The sequence below is a fragment of the Lissotriton vulgaris genome, chromosome 6, assembly GCF_964263255.1.
Source record: "Lissotriton vulgaris chromosome 6, aLisVul1.2, whole genome shotgun sequence".
Classification (NCBI taxonomy): Eukaryota; Metazoa; Chordata; class Amphibia; order Caudata; family Salamandridae; genus Lissotriton; species Lissotriton vulgaris.
The window spans coordinates 155,588,530-155,607,825 of record NC_141694.1 but is presented as its reverse complement, the minus strand read 5'-3'; the positions used below and the strand labels follow the sequence as shown (position 1 = coordinate 155,607,825).

The window sequence follows — 19,296 nt, the reverse complement described above, 5'->3', positions numbered from 1 at the left end:
CACCACCATCCCAATGTTATGATTAATGTTTACATCTGGCTTACTTTAGATGATATCTCAGTCAATGATTGTTTCCATTTTTTCCAGATTAGAATAGGAATATTGCCAAATTTTTCTGGTTCATGAAGTACATGTGTTTATGTCTGCCAACTGGTTTTCAAACGAGTCAAGTCTAATATTGGAGCTGGAATAACAATGGTCTTTAATTTGCATTGGCATTGTCTCATTTGTTTTATTCACATTGCCTTACTACAGGAATATCCTGGAAATATGGATAAACAGTATCCAGCAGAAGACTAAATTCACTTTTTTTCACATGCTTTAGACAGAATGTTCTACTTAGTAAGAAAGACTTGGAAAAACCCTTCCAGTTATGGGTGGAGTGCCAGATTTGAGGGTATTGTCCGGAATCCAATATGATCTAGAAAGTGGGTAATCCCTAAGAAAGTGGATGATCCACTTGATTAGGAATACCCCTTCTGTAGAATCTTTGAGACCCTCAGGAATGCTCACAATTCTCATATTATTCCGTCATGAAATTCTTTCCATTTCCTCACACATTTGAGGCTCTTTCTGTGCAGATGTTGCTGCATTTTGTCTTTCTGTAATTTAGACTCTAGCTTTACACCCTAATCGTCTGGATGTATCCTCTTAGCTATCATCCCAATTTTTTCAATTATTTCCTCTACCAAATCATTTAAGTGCTCATGATTTATTTCATGTTCTTTTTTTGTGGATTAAATCTCAACACCCTATTTTAAAATGAGTTTAACAGAATCTTTGCATATGTTGTCCCCATGTTACCTCTTTCATATTCAACACCTAAGGTGTTTAGACACAAAGTAGGACTTAGAGTAAGAGAGCTGGGACATGGACTCCTTCTAGCCCCTCTCTGCCAACACCACTGCCCATGATCCAAGACACTTTGTGTAGGTTCTGTCTAGAGTTTATGACTGATTAGTGCAGAAGCACTCACTTTTAAACCTCACTTTTTTCATTCTCTAATGGCAACTATCATCTGTGCTTCAGACAAAAAAAAGAAACCAACACGAGAAGAGCAAGAGCGAGAAGCAAATTCAGGAGAGGAGATTTCATTACGTAAGCATACACTTTAAACAAAAATCCAGCTGTTTTATGGGTCTAAGAACCAACCAGCGCACCAGTTAAAGGAAATATGTAACATCAATTTCTTTGGAGAATAGCAACATAGAAATGTTCTTGCCTTGCCAAATTGTGAACAGATATATTGATATCTGAAATATACATTGGGTATTCAAATTTCTCAGAAACTGTAGTTTTTATAATGAGAAAGAAAATACTGTGATAAGAAATTAAGAGAAGAATGCGGATATTGAAAATGAAGTTAAGGCTCATTTAGAATGTGGTTGGCAGCCCGCCGTCTATCAGTATAGCAGAGGTAATTGACTCTACCACTCTGGCCAGACTATCACCCACCACATTTAGAAATCTCTGCCGACCCATGCCTTATAGAAGTCACCTGCAATTTCAGATTTATAAACATGTTCTTCGGACCATCTGCTCGACATAGAGCGGGTGTTTTGAATCACCTACAGGGAATGTCCCAACACCTTTACTATAGGGTTTCTACCAGATAAGCCACTAGTGGCACTTCCGCAGGAAATTTTACTTCCCAACTGACAACTTGTGGCAGATAACTAAAATCTCCAAGCTTTAAATAATTATTTTTGAAAGAACTCCAAAAATTGATTGTTTGTGCAAATATTTAGCTGTAAGATTGTTAAAATTTCAAGAATTGGCAATGCTAATATGCCTCTCTTTAATGTGTGGGAACTTGCCCTCTAGAAGGTTTAAAGCTTACCCTGCACTCAGCGGGACCCAGATTTTTACCACTGGTGTACTCAAAATAGGAGTGAAAGCCAATGAGGAGAGGTCAACAAAACTGAGGTTCAGGTCTGAAGTTGATTCAGTAGAATCGTTTTTTCTGTATTGAACTTTAAAAGAATATATTGGTCATCCAACATGGGACTGAGCCTTATATTCCGGAGGTGTAAGTGGAAAGTCAGAATTGATACCACCTTTCTGTACTACAAACTGAGCATCAGCCACAATAATATATCAAATGAAACGGGTTAAATAAACATGAAATCACAATGGATATACATATCAACTATGCATCACGAGTGTTCGAAGAGGTAATTAAAGTTGCGAAAATAAGTGTTTAACCTATATTTATTTAAACTTCAAAACTTTGTGAACAGTACAAAGGTTTAACAAAAAAAGTAGCAAAAAAGGGACTGTGCACAGCAATTGGTATATTCCCATTACCAAATTTGCCCACAATTCTGCTGCATCCTATGGGTTCTGATGAGCCACACACTTTGCCTACGTTGGTGCTGGAATTGCCTGGACTGAATTTTAAACAGCAGAAAAGTGGATAAGTTCTCCTTGCTCCAAGGCAACTGTTGTATCACTTGCTTTCATATATGGTTGCTGGACCTGAGTGACAGAGAAAAAAACACAATTGCTTGCATCCAGATGCCTAAATGGACAACAATGTAATGTAATATGTAATATGACCGGATAATATAAAACTACACTGGCAAAGTTTATGATCTGCATGCTCTTAATCATACATTGTCAACATAGGGTTCTCCTGACATCACTTTCCATTTATTAAACATGATTGATCTTATTCCAACAAGTTAAAGCAAACATGAAAATGTATATGCAAGATAGAGTACTCTCTATCATATGTCACATTGGTTATTCCAGTGACTGAGGAATTTCTTTAAACAGTCATTCAATTTCGAGGTATTCTCTTAATATATGACAGGCAGTATTTAATTCCTCACAAAGCATGGTCACCCCTCAACTGTTCCACAAGCCACTTAAATCGTTGGTGTCTGTATCTTTCATATAAAAGAGATACTATGTTTTCAGACATGAAGCATGAAAGCAAAATCTGCATTGTGAAATGAAAGATTCAGGAATGCAGTTAGTAATTTGTTACAAAGAGACACTAGAATCAGTTTAAATTATGTCAGATTTATGTCAGATTTAAAAGAATATATTGGTCATCCAACATGGGACTGAGCCTTATATTCCTGAGGTGTAAGTGTAAAGTCAGAATTGATACCACTTTTCTGTACTACAAATTGAGCATCAGCCACAATAATAAATCAAATGAAAGGGGTTAAATAAACATGAAATCACAATGGCTACACATATCAACTATGCATCACAAGTGTATTAAGAGGTAATTAAAGTTGCAAAAATGTGTGTTTCACCTATATTTATTTAAACTTCAAAACTTTGTGAACAGTACAAAGGTTTAACAAAAAAAGTAGCAAAAAAGGGGTTGTGCACAGCAATTGGTATATTCCCATTACCAAACTTGCCCACGATTCTGCTGCATCCAATGGGTTCTGATGAGCCACACACTTTGCCTACGTTGGTGCTGGAATTGCCTGGACTGAATTTTAAACAGCAGAAATGTGGATAAGTTCTCCTTGTTCCAAGGCAACTATTGTACCCCTTGCTTTCATTCATGGTTGCTGGACCTGAGTGACAGAGAAAAAACACAATTGCTTGCATCCAGATGCCTAAATGGACAACAATGTAATGTAATATGTAATATGACCGGATAATATAAAACTACACTGGCAAAGTTTATGATCTGCATGTTCTTAATCATATATTGTCAACATAGGGTTCTCCTGACATCACTTTCCATTTATTAAACATGATTGATCTTATTCCAACAAGTTAAAGCAAACATGAAAATGTATATGCAAGATAGAGTAGTCTCTATCATTTGTCACATTGGTTATTCCAGTGACTGAGGAATTTCTTTAAACAGTCATTCAATTTCGAGGTATTCTCTTAATATATGGCAGGCAGTATTTAATTCCTCACAAAGCATGGTCACCCCTACACTGTTCCACAAGCCGCTTAAATCGTTGGTGTCTGTATCTTTCATATAAAAGAGATACTATGTTTTCAGACATGAAGCATGAAAGCAAAATCTGCATTGTGAAATGAAAGATTCAGGAATGCAGTTAGTAATTTGTTACAAAGAGACACTAGAATCAGTTTAAATTATGTCAGATTAGAGGATGCTGTTGCTCAGAATGTTTCGAATCATATAGCGTTTTTTCTTAATAGACCTATTTTGTCCAAAAATGTAACTGCAATCAATATCTCCTTCAAGCTTTTGGAGAAATGACCAAAAGAACGAAAAGCCAATTGTTGCTTTCTTTCTTTTAACTCCAACTGTAATAATGCTCCGTGGCCTTCCTTTCACTTTGGCTTGTGACTCTGGCATCTGACATTATTATGTAGCTGTAATAATTTAATATGGCTGAGCAGCTTTGTAATTTTCTAATTACAGGGTGACTTGACACATCACAATTGGAAAGCAATATGAAAATTAGAGACAGGTTTTTATACAAGAATTGCAGACTTTCACTAATTATACTATAATTCCTGCAGATGGGGTCGGAAACCTTAGAACACAGCCACTCTGATCTCCCTCCCAGGGAAATCATGACAACAGAATTACCTTTTTGTTTTTACGTTAGACATGTCCAAAGGGTGACATTAGAAATATGTAAATTGGTATTTCAAACATTTACTGAAGCAATTGGATTGTTTGTGTAAACCCTAGGTGCTGCAATCATTAGTAGAATGAAACAAAGCAATGTTACCAGCATTCCAAGAATGGTGAAAAAGATGAATAATTCAAAGATTGTCATATTGCAGTGATTATATGCATATATGAATATATATCATAAGGAGAACCACTTGCCATTGGGTATAGGTCATATCTAAATGCAGACAAGTGATACAATTCAAATCTTTGCCTTTTATGATATTTCTTGAAGTCATTGAAGGTATTTCTCTTCGATCTGTGTTACAGGCAGATTAAGTTATTTCTTGGGGCCATGTACTGAACAGGTATGATTATTTGGCCCCAAGCCTGAAGAAAATGCTATGATTTTATAAGCAACCTTGGTTTCAATTGTGGGAGCTCTTCTTTACATGTATATTGCATAGTAGGGACATTTAGCTCTTTAACATTAAAGGTAGCAATTCTCAAATGGTTATTCATAAGTATGTAGCTATACAATTAACTTTATCAGACTTCTGCCTCAAGCACAAAACTGCCCTTGTTTTTTCTATTTGTCTTCTCCTTTCCCCCAACTCAGCACCCACCCATCCCTCATGTACAGCAGCTCCAAGCTGGTTTCGAGACCTAGGGAGGCCTTGTACATTGACTACTCGCTCTTTCTTTGGGATTGTCTGTAGCAGCATTCCAAGAAGCAGCATAAAAGTTCCTCACCGACATCCCAGTTTTACGATTAATGTCTACATCTGGATTACTTTATATGAAATCTTTGTCAATGATTGTTTCTATTTTTTCCAGATTATAATAGGAATATTGTTTATAATGTCTAGTTCATGAAATATATGTGTTTATGTCTGCCAACTGGTTTGCAAACAAGTCAAGTCTAATATGGGTGCTGGAATATCAACTGTCTTTCATTTGAATTCACATTATCTAATTTCTCTCAATCACCTGGCCATACTACAGGAATATCCTGAGAATATGGATAAACAGTATCCAGCAGAAGACTAAATTCACCTTTTTTCACATGCTTAAAACAGAATGTTCTCCTTAGTGAGAAAGACTTGGAAAACCTGTGCCATATATGGGTGGATTGACAGATTTCAGGGTATTGTCCAGAATCCAACATGCTCTAGAAAGTAGATAATCCCTAAAACAGTGGATGATCCACTTGATTAGCGATACCCCTTCTGTAGCATCTTTGAGGCCCTCAAGAATGCTCACTATTAATCCGTCATTAAGGCTTTCCATTTCGTCACACATTTGAGGCTCTTTCTGTGCAGATGTTGCTGCATTTTGTCTTTCTGTAATTTAGACTCCAGCGTCACACTCCAATCGTCTGGGTGCATCCTCTTACCTATCATCCCAATTTTTTCAATTATTTCCTCTACCATATCATTTAATTGCCCACAATTGTCTTCATGTACTTTTTCTGTAGTTTAAATCTCAACACCCTATTTTAAAATTAGTTCAACAGAATCTTCGCATATGTTTTCCCCATGTTACCTCTTTCACATTCAACACCTAAGGTGTTTGGACACAAGGCAGGACTTGGACAAATAGAGCTGGGGCATGGACTCCTTCTGGCCCGATTCTGCCAACACCACTGCCCGTGAAGCAATAACACTGTGTGTAGGTTCTGTCTAGAGCTTATGACTTATTATTGCAGAAGCACTCACTCTTAATCCTCTCTTTTTTTATTCTCTAATGGCAACTATCATTTGTGCTTCAGATGAAAAATCGAAACCAACACGAGAAGAGCAAGAGCGAGAAGCAAATCCAGGTGATGTGATTTCATTACGTAAGCGTACACTTTAAACCAAAATCCCGCTGTTGTATGGGTCTAGGAAACAAGCTGTGTGCCAATTAAATGAAATATGTAACATCAATTCATATGGAGAATAGCAACATAGAAATGTCCTTGCCTTGCCAAATTGTGAACAGATATATTGATATCTGAAATATACATTGGGTATCTAAATTTCTCAGAAACCGTAGTTTTTATAATGAGAAAGAAAATACTGTGATAGGAAATTAAGAGAAGGAAGTGCATATTGAAAATGAACTTAAGGCTCATTTAGAATGTGGTGGGTAGCCCACCGCCTATCAGTATGGCAGAGGTAATTAACTCTACAACTCTGGCCAGACTATCGCCCACCATATTTAGAAATCTCTGAAAACACATGCCTCATAGAAGTCACCTTCGATTCCAGATTTATAAACATGTTCTTTGGACCATATGCTCTACATAGAGCGGGTGTTTTGATGCACCTACAGGGAATGTCCCGACACCTTTACTATAGGGTTTCCACCAGATAAGCCACCAGTGGCACTTTGTACGAAATTTGACTTCCCAACTGACAACTTGTGGCAGATAACTATAATCTCCAAGCTCTAAATAATTATTTTTTGAAAGAAGTCCAAAACTGGATTGTTTGTGCAAATATGTAGCTGTCAGAGAGTTAAAATATCAAGTATTGGCAATCCTAATAGGCCTCTCTTTAATGTGTGGGAACTTGCCCTCTAGAAGGTTTATCGCTTACCCTGCACTCAGCTGGACCAAGATTTGTACCACTGGTGTACTCAAAATAGGAGTGAAAGCCAATGAGGAGAGGCCAACAAAACTGAGGTTCAGGTCTAAAGTTGATTCAGTAGAATCTTTTTATCTGCATTGAACTTCAAAAGGATATTGGTCATCAAACATGGCCTTATATTCCTGGGGCCTTATTTATGAAGGCCTTGCGCCGCCGGTGCGTCACTTTTTCCCATTTTAAAAGTGGCGCACTGGCGGCGCAAGTGCTTCATAAATAAGGCCCCTGAGGTTTAAGTGGAAAGTCAGAATTGCAACCACTTTTCTGTACTACAAACTGAGCATCAGCCACAATAATAAATCAAATGAAAGGGGTTAAATAAACAGGAAATCACAATGGATACACATATTAACTATGCATCACGAGTGTATGAAGAGGTAATTAAAGTTGCGAAAATTAGCGTTTCATACATATTTATTTAAACTTCAAAACTTTGTGAACAGTACAAATGTTTAACAAAAAAAAGTTGCAAAAAAGGGGCTGTGCACAGCAATTGGTATATTCCCATTACCAAAGTTGCCCACGATTCTGCTGCATCCTATGGGTTCTGGTGAGCCACACACTTTGCCTACCTTGGTGCTGGAATTGCCTGGACTGAATTCTTGACAGCAGAGAAGTGGATACGCTCTCCTTGTCTCAAGGCAACTATTGTATCCCTTGCTTTCATTCATGGTTGCTGGACCTGTGTAACAGAGATAAAAACACAAATGCTTGCAGCCAGATGCCTAAATGGACAACAAACTAAAGGTAATATGACCGGATAATATAAAACCACACTGGCACAGTTTATGATCTGCATGCTCTTAATCATATATGTCCAGATAGGGTTCTCCTGACATCACTTTCCATTTATTAAACATGTTTGATCTTATTCCAACAAGTTAAAGCAAACATGAAAATGTACATGCAAGATAGAGTACTCTCTATTATATGTCACATTGGTTATTCCAGTGACTGAGGAATTTCTTTAAACAGTCATTCAATTCTGAGGTATTCTCTTAATGTATGGCAGACATTATTTAATTCCTTACAATGGATGGTCACCCCTCAACTGTTTTGCAAGCCGCTTAAATCGTTGGTGTCTGTATCTTTCACATAGAAGAGATACTATGTTTGCAGACGTGAAGCCTGAAAGCGAAGTCTGAACTGTGAAAAAAAAGTTGCAGGAATGCAGCTAATAATTTGTTACAAAAAGACACTAGAAACAGTTTAAATTAGGACAGATTAAGAGATGCTGGTGCTCAGAATGTGCCCAATCATTTGGAGTTTTTTCTCAATAGACCTATTTTGTACAAAAATCTAACTGCAATCAATATCTCCTTCAAGCTTTAGGAGAAATTTCCAAAATAACGAAAAGCCATTAATTGTTTTCTTTCTTTAAACTGCAACTGTAATAATGCTCTGTGGCCTGCTTTTCACCTTGGCTGGTGACTCTCTCATCTGACTTTATGATGTCACTATTCAGCTGCAATAATTTATTATGCTGAGCAGCTAGGGCATTTTCTGATTACAGCCCCAATTGGAAAGTAATATGAAAATTAGAGACAGGTTTTTATACAAGAATTGCAGACTTTCCTGTATTATAATATAATTTCTACAAAATATAGTTGTTGAAACCACTGCAACAAGAACCTTATTAACATCCAAAACCTAATTCATACTTATTTTTCGTTAATGGTCAGCCGTATTATCATACCACCCCTGGATTCAAAGCTTATGCATTTCAGACATGCCCTGCAGTCAAAATGTTTGTATCTGTCCCAATCACTAGGCATTCCTTTGCCTAGCAAGCACTAGACACAGACTGTGGATGACTTGTGCCCATGCGCTGAGCCCAGGGCCCTTCTCTCGGCCTCCACTGAATACAGTTTACAGCTGTGCCGAGTGGATACTCGGGTTGTGCAAAGGTCTTCATCCATGCTCTCTGTGCAATACCCCAGCTTACATTACACAATGGCAACCTATGCTATTCATTAGGCCCAGCATTAGCAAATAAGTGTAACTTTCCCTTTTTATACATGTTAAAATTGTCACTATATGACTGCAGGTCCCCGAAACCTTGCGTTAAATGTCCCCATTCCCAAATACATCGTTCTAAATCACCCATTCTACTTAACATCCCTCCGAAACCCACAATTATGCTGATGGGCCTTGTATGAAGACCTTTGTCTTTCACCATCTTGCGTAAATGTGTTTCTATCTTTAACCTCTGCAAGGATTTAGTTGTTGGACGTTTCATGAATGGCCAAAAGAAGTGCAGCCTGATTTGTTTCCTTGATCCTCGTGCTTTGATTAGAGGAAACAAAGAGCATCCTTCCATTGATGCGCATAGGCTCGCCCTCAGGGGTACGAAGCGTTCTATCAATGAATTCCTGTGCCATATGGTTCCTACTAATCAAGTAGGACTGTGTGGTTGGACAACATATGTGTCAAAATATGGGTACTTAGGGCCATATTTACAAGGGCATTATCGCCGCTTTAGCGGCACTTTTTGCCGCTAAAGCAGCAATAATTTAATTGCCCTATAACCAAGGCGCCGCTAACATGCATTAGCGCATGTTAGCTGCCGTTTTTTGTAACGCCAAGCATCTTAGCGATATACATCGCTAATGAGATTTAAAATAGGCGTACCTTGATGTAACAAAAGGTCGCGAACAGGACATTGAGTTACTTACAACGCGGCTCCGGAACCACGAAGCGATGATGAAAGCAGCAGTCACTGCGGTTTTTGCAGGATCCTTAACGCCTGATCAAAACTTGACTTAGGCATGTTTTGAATGTGAGGTGGGTTGTTTGGTTACGTCCACTCTCCCCTATTATCAAGCTTTTCAAATCATCACTTGATTTTACACGCTAATGAAGAATATCGCCGTCTATCGCAGGTTTGTACATTGCCTGTGAGCAAGGCGTTGTAAATACGGCACTAACACGGCAATGCAAACCAGTGATAGCCAGCAATATTCAAAATGGCGCTAAGCGTGATTTACGATGTTTAACGTGAAGCATTGGTGATATCACCCTGGGTCCACTCATTTCATCAGAATCAATTGGCCCAAAACCTGCTGCTAGCTCACAGTGTTCCATGTGGACCTCTAAATCTCACTGAGTACCAGATGGGGTCCGAAACCTTAGAACACGGCCACTTTGATCTCTCTCCCCGGGAAATCATGAAAACAGATCTGCCTTTTTGTTTTTACCTTAGACATGCCCAAAGGGAGACACTAGAAATATGTAAATTTGTATTTCAAACATTTATTGAAGCACTTGGATTCTTGTGTAAATAACAGGTGCTGCAATTATTAGTCAAAGGAAACAAAGCAATGTTACCAGCATTCCAAGAATGATGAAAAAGATGAATAATTCAATGATTTTCATGTTGCATTGATTATATGTATATATGCATATATATCTTAAGTAGAAGCACTTGCCATTGGGTATAGGTCATATCTAAATGCAGACAATGGATACAATTAAAATCTTTGCCTTTTATGATATTTTTTTCAGTCATTAAAGGCATTTCTCTTGGATCTGAGTTAAAGGCAGAGGAAGTTCTTTATTGGGGCCATGTACGGAACAGCTATGAAACTCCAGTGTAGCACTTTGAACCCCAATAATGACCTAATGGACATTGCTTTTTATACAAACTAATACAGACAACTTTGAAAGAGGGATCAAAAAACTGTTTTGCTTTCCTTCTCCAAGGCCTTTTGAAAGTAGCATATTATGATTTGGCCCCAAGCCTGAAGAACATGCTACGATTTTATTGCCAACCTTGGTTTCAAATGTAGGAGCTCTTCTTTACATTTATATTGCATAGTAGGGACATTTAGCTCTTTAACATTAAAGGTAGCAATTCTCAAATGGTTATTTATAAGTATGTAGCTATACAATTACCTTTATCAGATTTCTGCCTCAAGAACAAAACTGCCATTGTTTTTTCTATTTGTCCCCTCCTTTACCCCATCTCAACACCCACTGATCCCTCATGTACAGCAGGACCAAGCGGGTTTCAAAACCTAGGGAGGCGTTGTACATTGACTAGTCGCTCCTTCTTTGGAAATGTCTGTAGCAGCATACCAAGAAGCAGCTTACAAGTTCCTCACCCCCATCCCAATTTTATGATTAATGTTTACATCTGGCTTACTTTAGATGAGATCTCAGTCAATGATTGTTTCCATTTTTTCCAGATTAGAATAGGAATATTGCCAAATTTTTCTGGTTCATGAAATGTATGTGTTTATGTCTGCCAACTGGTTTTCAAACGAGTCAAGTTTAATATGAAACTGAAATAACAATGGTCTTTAATTTGAATTGGCATTGTCTCATTTCTTTTAATCACCTTGCCTTACTACAGGAATGTCCTGGAAATATGGATAAACAGTATCCAGCAGAAGACTAAATTCATTTTTTTTCTCATGCTGTCGACAGAATGTTCTACTTAGTGAGAAAGACTTGGACAAGCCCTTCCAGTTACGGGTGGAGTGCCAGATTTGAGGGTATTGTCCGGAATCCAATATGATCTAGAAAGTGGGAAATCCCTAAGAAAGTGGATGATCCACTTGATTAGGGATACCTCTTCTGTAGAATCTTTGAGACCCTCAAGAATGCTCACGATCCTCATATTATTCCATCATGAAATTCTTTCCATTTCCTCACACATTTGAGGCTCTTTCTGTGCAGATGTTGCTGCATTTTGTCTTTCGGTAATTTAGACTCCAGCGTCACACCCTAATCGTCTGGATGTATCCTCTTAGCTATCAACCCAATTAAATGATTTCCTCTTCCAAATCATTTAAGTGCTCATAATTTATTCCATGTTTTTTTTTCTGTGGATTAAATCTCAACACCCTATTTTAAAATGAGTTTAACAGAATCTTTGCTTATGTTTTCCCCATGTTACCTCTTTCATATTCAACACCTAAGGTGTTTAGACACAAAGTAGGACTTGGAGAAAGAGAGCTGGGGCATGGACTCCTTCTGGCCCCTCTCTGCCAACACCACTGCCCATGATCCAAGACACTTTGTGTAGGTTCTGTCTAGTGTTTATGACTGATTAGTGCAGAAGCACTCACTTTTAATCCTCTCTTTTTTTATTCTCTAATGGCAACTATCATCTGTGCTTCAGACAAAAAAAAGAAACCAACACGAGAAGAGCAAGAGCGAGAAGCAAATTCAGGAGAGGTGATTTCATTACGTAAGCATACACTTTAAACCAAAATCCAGCTGTTTTATGGGTCTAGGAACCAACCAGCGCACCAGTTAAAGGAAATATGTAACATCAATTTCTTTGGAGACTAGAAACATAGAAATGTTCTTGCCTTGCCAAATTTTGAACAGATATATTGATATCTGAAATATACATTGGGTATCCAAATTTCTCAGAAACTGTAGTTTTTATAATGAGAAAGAAAATACTGCGATAAGAAATTAAGAGAAGAATGTGGATATTGAAAATGAAGTTAAGGCTCATTTAGAATGTGGTGGGCTGCCCGCCGTTTATCAGTATAGCAGAGGTAATTGACTCTACCACTCTGGCCAGACTATCGCCCACCACATTTAGAAATCTCTGCCAACCCATGCCTCATAGAAGTCACCTGCAATTCCAGATTTATAAACATGCTCTTCGGACCATCTGCTCGACATAGAGTGGGTGTTTTGATGCACCTACAGGGAATGTCCCAACGCCTTTACTATAGTGTTTCCACCAGATAAGCCACCAGTGGCACTTCCGCAGGAAATTTTACTTCCCAACTGACAACTTGTGGCAGATAACTAAAATCTCAAAGCTCTAAATAATTATTTTTGGAAAGAACTCCAAAACTGGATTGTTTGTGCAAATATTTAGCTGTAAGATTGTTAAAATATCAAGTATTGGCAATGCTAATATTGCTCTCTTTAATGTGTGGGAACTTGCCCTCTAGAAGGTTTATAGCTTACCCGGCACTCAGCTGGACCCAGATTTTTACCACTGGTGTACTCAAAATAGGAGTAAAAGCCAATGAGGAGAGGCCAACAAAACTGAGGTTCAGGTCTGAAGTTGATTCAGTAGAATCTTTTTATCTGTATTGAACTTTAAAAGAATATATTGGTCATCCAACATGGGACTGAGCCTTATATTCCAGAGGTGTAAGTGGAAAGTCAGAATGGATACCACTTTTCTGTACTACAAACTGAGCATCAGTCAAAATAATAAATCAAATGAAAGGAGTTAAATAAACATGAAATCACAATGGATATACATATCAACTATGCATCACGAGTGAATGAAGAGGTAATTAAAGTTGCGAAAATTAGTGTTTCACCTATATTTATTTAAACTTCAAAACTTTGTGAACAGTACAAAGGTTTAACAAAAAAAGGAGCAAAAAAGGGGCTGTGCACAGCAATTGGTATATTCCCATTACCAAACTTGCCCACGATTCTGCTGCATCCTATGGGTTCTGATGAGCCACACACTTTGCCTACCTTGGTGCTGGAATTGCCTGGTCTGAATTCTTGACAGCAGAGAAGTGGATACGTTCTCCTTGTCTCAAGGCAACTATTGTATCCCTTGCTTTCATTCATGGTTGCTGGACCTGTATAACAGAGATAAAAACACAAATGCTTGCAGCCAGATGCCTAAATGGACAACAAACTAAAGGTAATATGACCTGATAATATAAAACCACACTGGCACAGTTTATGATCTGCATGCTCTTAATCATATATGTCCACATAGGGTTCTCCTGACATCACTTTCCATTTATTAAACATGTTTGATCTTATTCCAACAAGTTAAAGCAAACATGAAAATGTACATGCAAGATAGAGTCCTCTCTATTATATGTCACAAGGGTACTTCCAGTCACTGAGAAATTTATTTCAACAGTCATACAATTCTGAGGTATTCTCTTAATGTATGACAGACAGTATTTAATTCCTTACAATGGATGGTCACCCCTCAACTGTTTTGTAAGCTGCTTAAATCGTTGATGTCTGTATCTTTCACATAGAAGAGATACCATGTTTGCAGACGTGAAGCATGAAAGTGAAGTCTGAATTGTGAAATAAAGTTGCAGGAATGCAGCTAATAATTTGTTACAAAAAGACACTAGAAACTGTTTAAATTAGGACAGATTAAGAGATGCTGGTGCTCAGAATGTGCCAAATCATTTGGAGTTTTTTCTCAATAGACCTATTTTGTACAAAAATCTAACTACAATCAATATCTCCTTCAAGCTTTAGGAGAAATTTCCAAAATAACGAAAAGCCATTAATTGTTTTCTTTCTTTAAACTGCAACTGTAATAATGCTCTGTGGCCTGCTTTTCACCTTGGCTGGTGACTCTCTCATCTGACTTTATGATGTCACTATTCAGTTGTAATAATTTATTATGCAGAGCAGCTAGGTCATTTTCTGATTACAGTCCCAATTGGAAAGTAATATGAAAATTAGAGACAGGTTTTTATGCAAGAATTGCAGACTTTCATCTATTATAATATAATTTCTCCAAAATATAGTTGTTGAAACCACTGCAACAAGGACCTTATTAATATCCAAAACCTAATTGATACTTATTTTTCATTAATGGTTAGCCGTATTATCATACCACCCCTGGATTCAAAGCTTATGCATTTCAGACATGCCCTGCAGTCAAAATGTTTGTATCTGTCCCAATCACTAGGCATTCCTTTGCCTAGCAAGCACTAGACACAGACTGTGGGTGACTTGTGCCCATGCGCCGAGCCCAGGGCCCTTCTCTCGGCCTCCACTGAATACATTTTACAGCTGTGCCGAGTGGACACTCGGGTTGTGGCAAGGTCTTCATCCATGCTCTCTGTGCAATACCCCAGCTTACATTACACAATAGCAACCTATGCTATTCATTAGGCCCAGCATTACCAAATAAGTGTAACTTTCCTTTTGTAGACATAATAAAATTGTCATTCTATAACCGCAGGTGTCCGATACCTTGGGTTAATTTTCCCCATTCCCAAATACATCGTTCTGAATTAGTTAAGCATGGGCGAATTTTGCGAATTCGCAATTCGCGAATTTGCGGATTTGCGAATTCGCGAGTTTGTGCGAATTTGCAAGAACAAAAATGTGCGTGTTCGCGGAGCGATTTGCGTGTTCGCGGGACGCTTGCGTGTTCGCGGGGCACTTTGCGTGTTTGCACGTTTTTTTTTGTGCGAGCCCGCTCGTTGTTGTGCCCTTCTGCCCTCTGCCCCACTCGTTTTTGTGCCATTCTGCCCTCTGCCCCACTCATTTTTGTACCCGTCTGCCCTCTACCGCACTCGTTTTTGTGCCATTCTGCCCTCTGCCCCACTCGTTTTTGAGTCCTTCTGCCCTCTGCCACACTCGTCGTTGTCCCCTTCTGCCCTCTGCCCCTCTCCTGTTTTATTTTAGAATGGCGCCGGCAAGCTGCCAGCGCCATTCTAAAATAGTTACTAAGTTAGCTTCATCAGGAAGCACTAATAGATAAAATAAAGCAGGTGCTCGAATTCAGTTAAACTTGAGCACCTGCTTCTATTAGTGCTTCCTGTTGAAGCTAACTTAGTAACTATTTTAGAATGGCGCTGGCAGCTTGCCGGCGCCATTCTAAAATAGTTACAAGCTTGAAGCTTGAACTTCTGCCCCCCGGATCCGTTCCGCTCGCGGATTCGCGGATTTTCAGCAAATTCGCAGGAGTTTGCGGATTGCGAATTTGCTGAAAATCCGCAAAATCCGCGAGCGGAACGGATTTTGCGCCCATGCTTATTCTGAATCACCCATTCTACTAACATCCCTCCGAAACCCACAATTCTGTTGCTAGGCCTTGTATGAAGACCTTTTTCTTTCACCCTTTTGTGTAAATGTGTTTCTAACTTTAACATCTGTAAGGATTTCATTGTTCGGCTTTCTGTGAATGGCCAAAGGAAGTGCAGCCTGACTTGGTTCCATAATCCTCATGCTTTGATTAGAGGAAACAAAGAGCATCCTTCCATTGATGTGCATTGGCTCGTCCTCAGGGGTACGAAGAGTTCTAACAATGAAATCCTATGTCATATACTTCCTACTAATCAACTGAGACTGTGTGGTTGGACAACATATGTATCAAAGTATGGGAACATAGTCCACTCATTTCATCAGAATTGGTTGACCCAATTCCTGGCTGCTAGCTCACAGTGCAAAATCTGGACTCCTAAATCTCATCAGGTACCAGATGAAGAATGAAACCTTAGAATACAACCACTCGGATCTTCTTCCCAGGGAAGTCATGGAAACAGATCTACCTTTTTGTTTTTTCCTCAGACATGCCAAAAGAGAGACCCAAGAAATATGTAAATTGGCATTTCAAACATTTATTGAAGCAATTGGATTCTTGTGTAAACCACATGTGCTGCAATTATTATTAGAAGGAAACAAAGCAATGTTGCCAGCATTCCAAGAATGGTGAAAAAGATGAATAATTCAACCATTATCATGTTGCAGTGATTATATGCATATATGAAGAACCACTTGCCATTTGGTATAGGTCATATCTAAATGCAGACAAGTGACACAATTAAAATCTTTGCCTTTTATGTTATTTCTTGATGTAATTGAAGGCATTTCTCTTGGATCTGAGTTAAAGGGAGAGGAAGTTCTTTATTGGGGCCATGTACTGAACAGCTACGAAACTACAGTGTACCAATTTGTACTCCAATAATAACCTAATGGACATTGATTTTTACACATACTAATACAGACAACTTTGAAAGAGGGATCAAAAAAACACTATGTGGTTTCCTTTTCCAAGGCATTGTGAAAGTAGTATCTGATGATTTGGCCCCAAGCCTGAAGAAAATGCTACGATTCTATAAGCAACCTTGCTTTCAAATGTGGGAGCTCTTCTTTACATTTATATTGCATAGTAGGGACATTTAGCTCTTTGACATTAAAGATAGCAATTCTCAAATGGTTATTCATAAGTATGTAGCTGTACAATAAACTTTATCAGATTTCTGCCTCAAGTGCAAACTGCCCTTGTTTTTTCTATTTGTCCCCTCCTTTCCCCCAATTCAACACCAACCCATCCCTCATGTACAGCAGGTCCAAGCAGGTTTCGAGACCTAGGGAGGCCTTGTACATTGAATACTTGTTCCTTCTTTGGGAATGTCTGTAGCAGCATTCCAAGAAGCAGCTTAAAAGTTCCTCACCAACATCCCAATTTTATGATCAATTTCTACATCTGGCTTACTTTAGATGAGATCTTAGTCAATGATTTTTTTTAAATGTTTCCAGATTTTAATAGGAATATTGTCAAATTTTTCTGGTTCATGAAATATATGTGTTTATGTCTGCCAACTGGTTTTCAAACTAGTCAAGTCTAATATGGGAGCTGGAATATCAATTGTCCTTAATTTCAATTGCCATTATCTCATTTCTCTTATTCACCTGACCATACTGCAGGAACATCCTGGGAATATATCCGGCAGCAGACTAAATTCACCTTTTTTCACATGCTTTAGACAGAATATTCTCCTTAGTGAGAAAGACTTGGGAAAACCCTTCCAGATATGGGCGGAGTGCCAGATTATTGAACTAAATCCAATATGCTCTAGAAAGTGGGTAATTCCTCAGAAAGTGAATGATCCACTTGATTAGGAATCCCCCTTCTGTAGCATCTTTGAGGTCCTCAGGAATGCTCACTATCCTCATAATATTCCATTACAAAAGTCTTTCCATTTCCTCACACATTTGAGGATCTTTCTGTGCAGATGTTGCTGCATTTAGTCATGCTGTAATTTAGAGTCCAGCTACACAACCCATCGTCTGGGTGTATCCTCTTACCTATCACCCCAATTTTTTTCAATTATTTCCTCTACCATATCATGTTCTTGCTCATAATTTTCTTCATGTTCTTTTTCTGTAGAATAAATCTCAACACCCTATTTTAAAATGAGTTCAACCAAATCTTTGCATATGTTCTCCCCATGTCACCTCTTTCACATTCAACACCTAAGGTGTTAGAACACAAGGTAGGACTTGGACAAGGAGATCTGGGACATGGACTCCTTCTGGCCCCACTCTGCCAACACCACTGCCAGTGAAGCAATGATACTGTGTGTAGAGTTTAAGGCTCATTAGTGTAGAAGCACTCACTTTTAATCCTCCCTTTTTTTAATCTCCAATGGCTACTATCATCTTTTATTTTATATTTATTTATTTATTTCATTTCTAAAGAGCTCTATCACCTGACAGGCATCCTGGCGCTGGCAAACTCAAAGTACAAGGTAGAGAAATGCGCAGAAGAGAGACACGGGTGGAGACCACCCAAAAATACAGCACCTTAAATTTTCGGAAACAGCAGTGTTTTGGTCTTCTTCTGAAAAGAAAGAGATCGCTAACTAACCCGTAGGTGTCTTGGCGCTATCAATATGGCAGAGGTAATTGACTCTAGCACTCTGGCCAGACTATCGCCCATCATATTTAGAAATCTCTGCCCACCCATGCCTCATAGAAATCACCTGCGATTCCAGATTTATAAACATGTTCTTCGGGCCATCTGCTCTACATAGAGCGGGTGATTTGATGCACCTACAGGGAAAGCCCCAACACCTTTACAACAGGGTTTCCACCAGATAAGCCACCAGTGGCACTGCCGTAGGAAATATAACTTTCCAACTGACTACTTGTGGCAGAGAACCATGTTCTCCAAGCTCTAAATAATAGTAGTTGAAAGAACTCCAAAGCTGGGTTGTTTGTGCAAATATGTAGCTGTATGGTTGTTAAAATATCAAATATTGGCAATGCCAATAGTCCTCTCTTTAAAGTGTGGAAACAAAATATAGTTGTTGAAACCACTGCAACAAGGACCTTATTCATATCCAAAGCCTGAATGATACTTATTTTTCATCATTAGTGGTCAGCCCTATTATCATACCACCCCTGGATTCAAAGCTTAAGCATTTGAGACATACCCAATTGCAACAATGTTTTTATCTGTCCCAATGACTAAGCATTCCAATGCCTCACAAGCACTAGATACAGAGTGTGCATGGCTTGTGTCCATGCGCTGAGCCCAGTGCCCTTCTCCCGGCCTCCACTAAATACAGTTTGCAGCCGTGCTGAGTGGACACTCGAGTTTTGGCA

General features: G+C 38.7%; 1 protein-coding gene across 1 annotated transcript in view; it reads left to right on the top strand.

The window, feature by feature from the left end:
* Positions 1–18,081, top strand: part of LOC147706943 (uncharacterized) — a 355,595-nt gene extending 337,514 nt beyond the window's left edge. Inside the window, exons 14-16 of the mRNA XM_086925597.1 lie at positions 1,030–1,098; positions 6,342–6,410; positions 18,077–18,081. Of these exons, the coding sequence (XP_086781723.1) occupies positions 1,030–1,098; positions 6,342–6,410; positions 18,077–18,081 (143 nt within the window). The remainder of the gene's footprint in view (positions 1–1,029; positions 1,099–6,341; positions 6,411–18,076) is intronic.
* Positions 18,082–19,296: the final 1,215 nt, after the last annotated feature.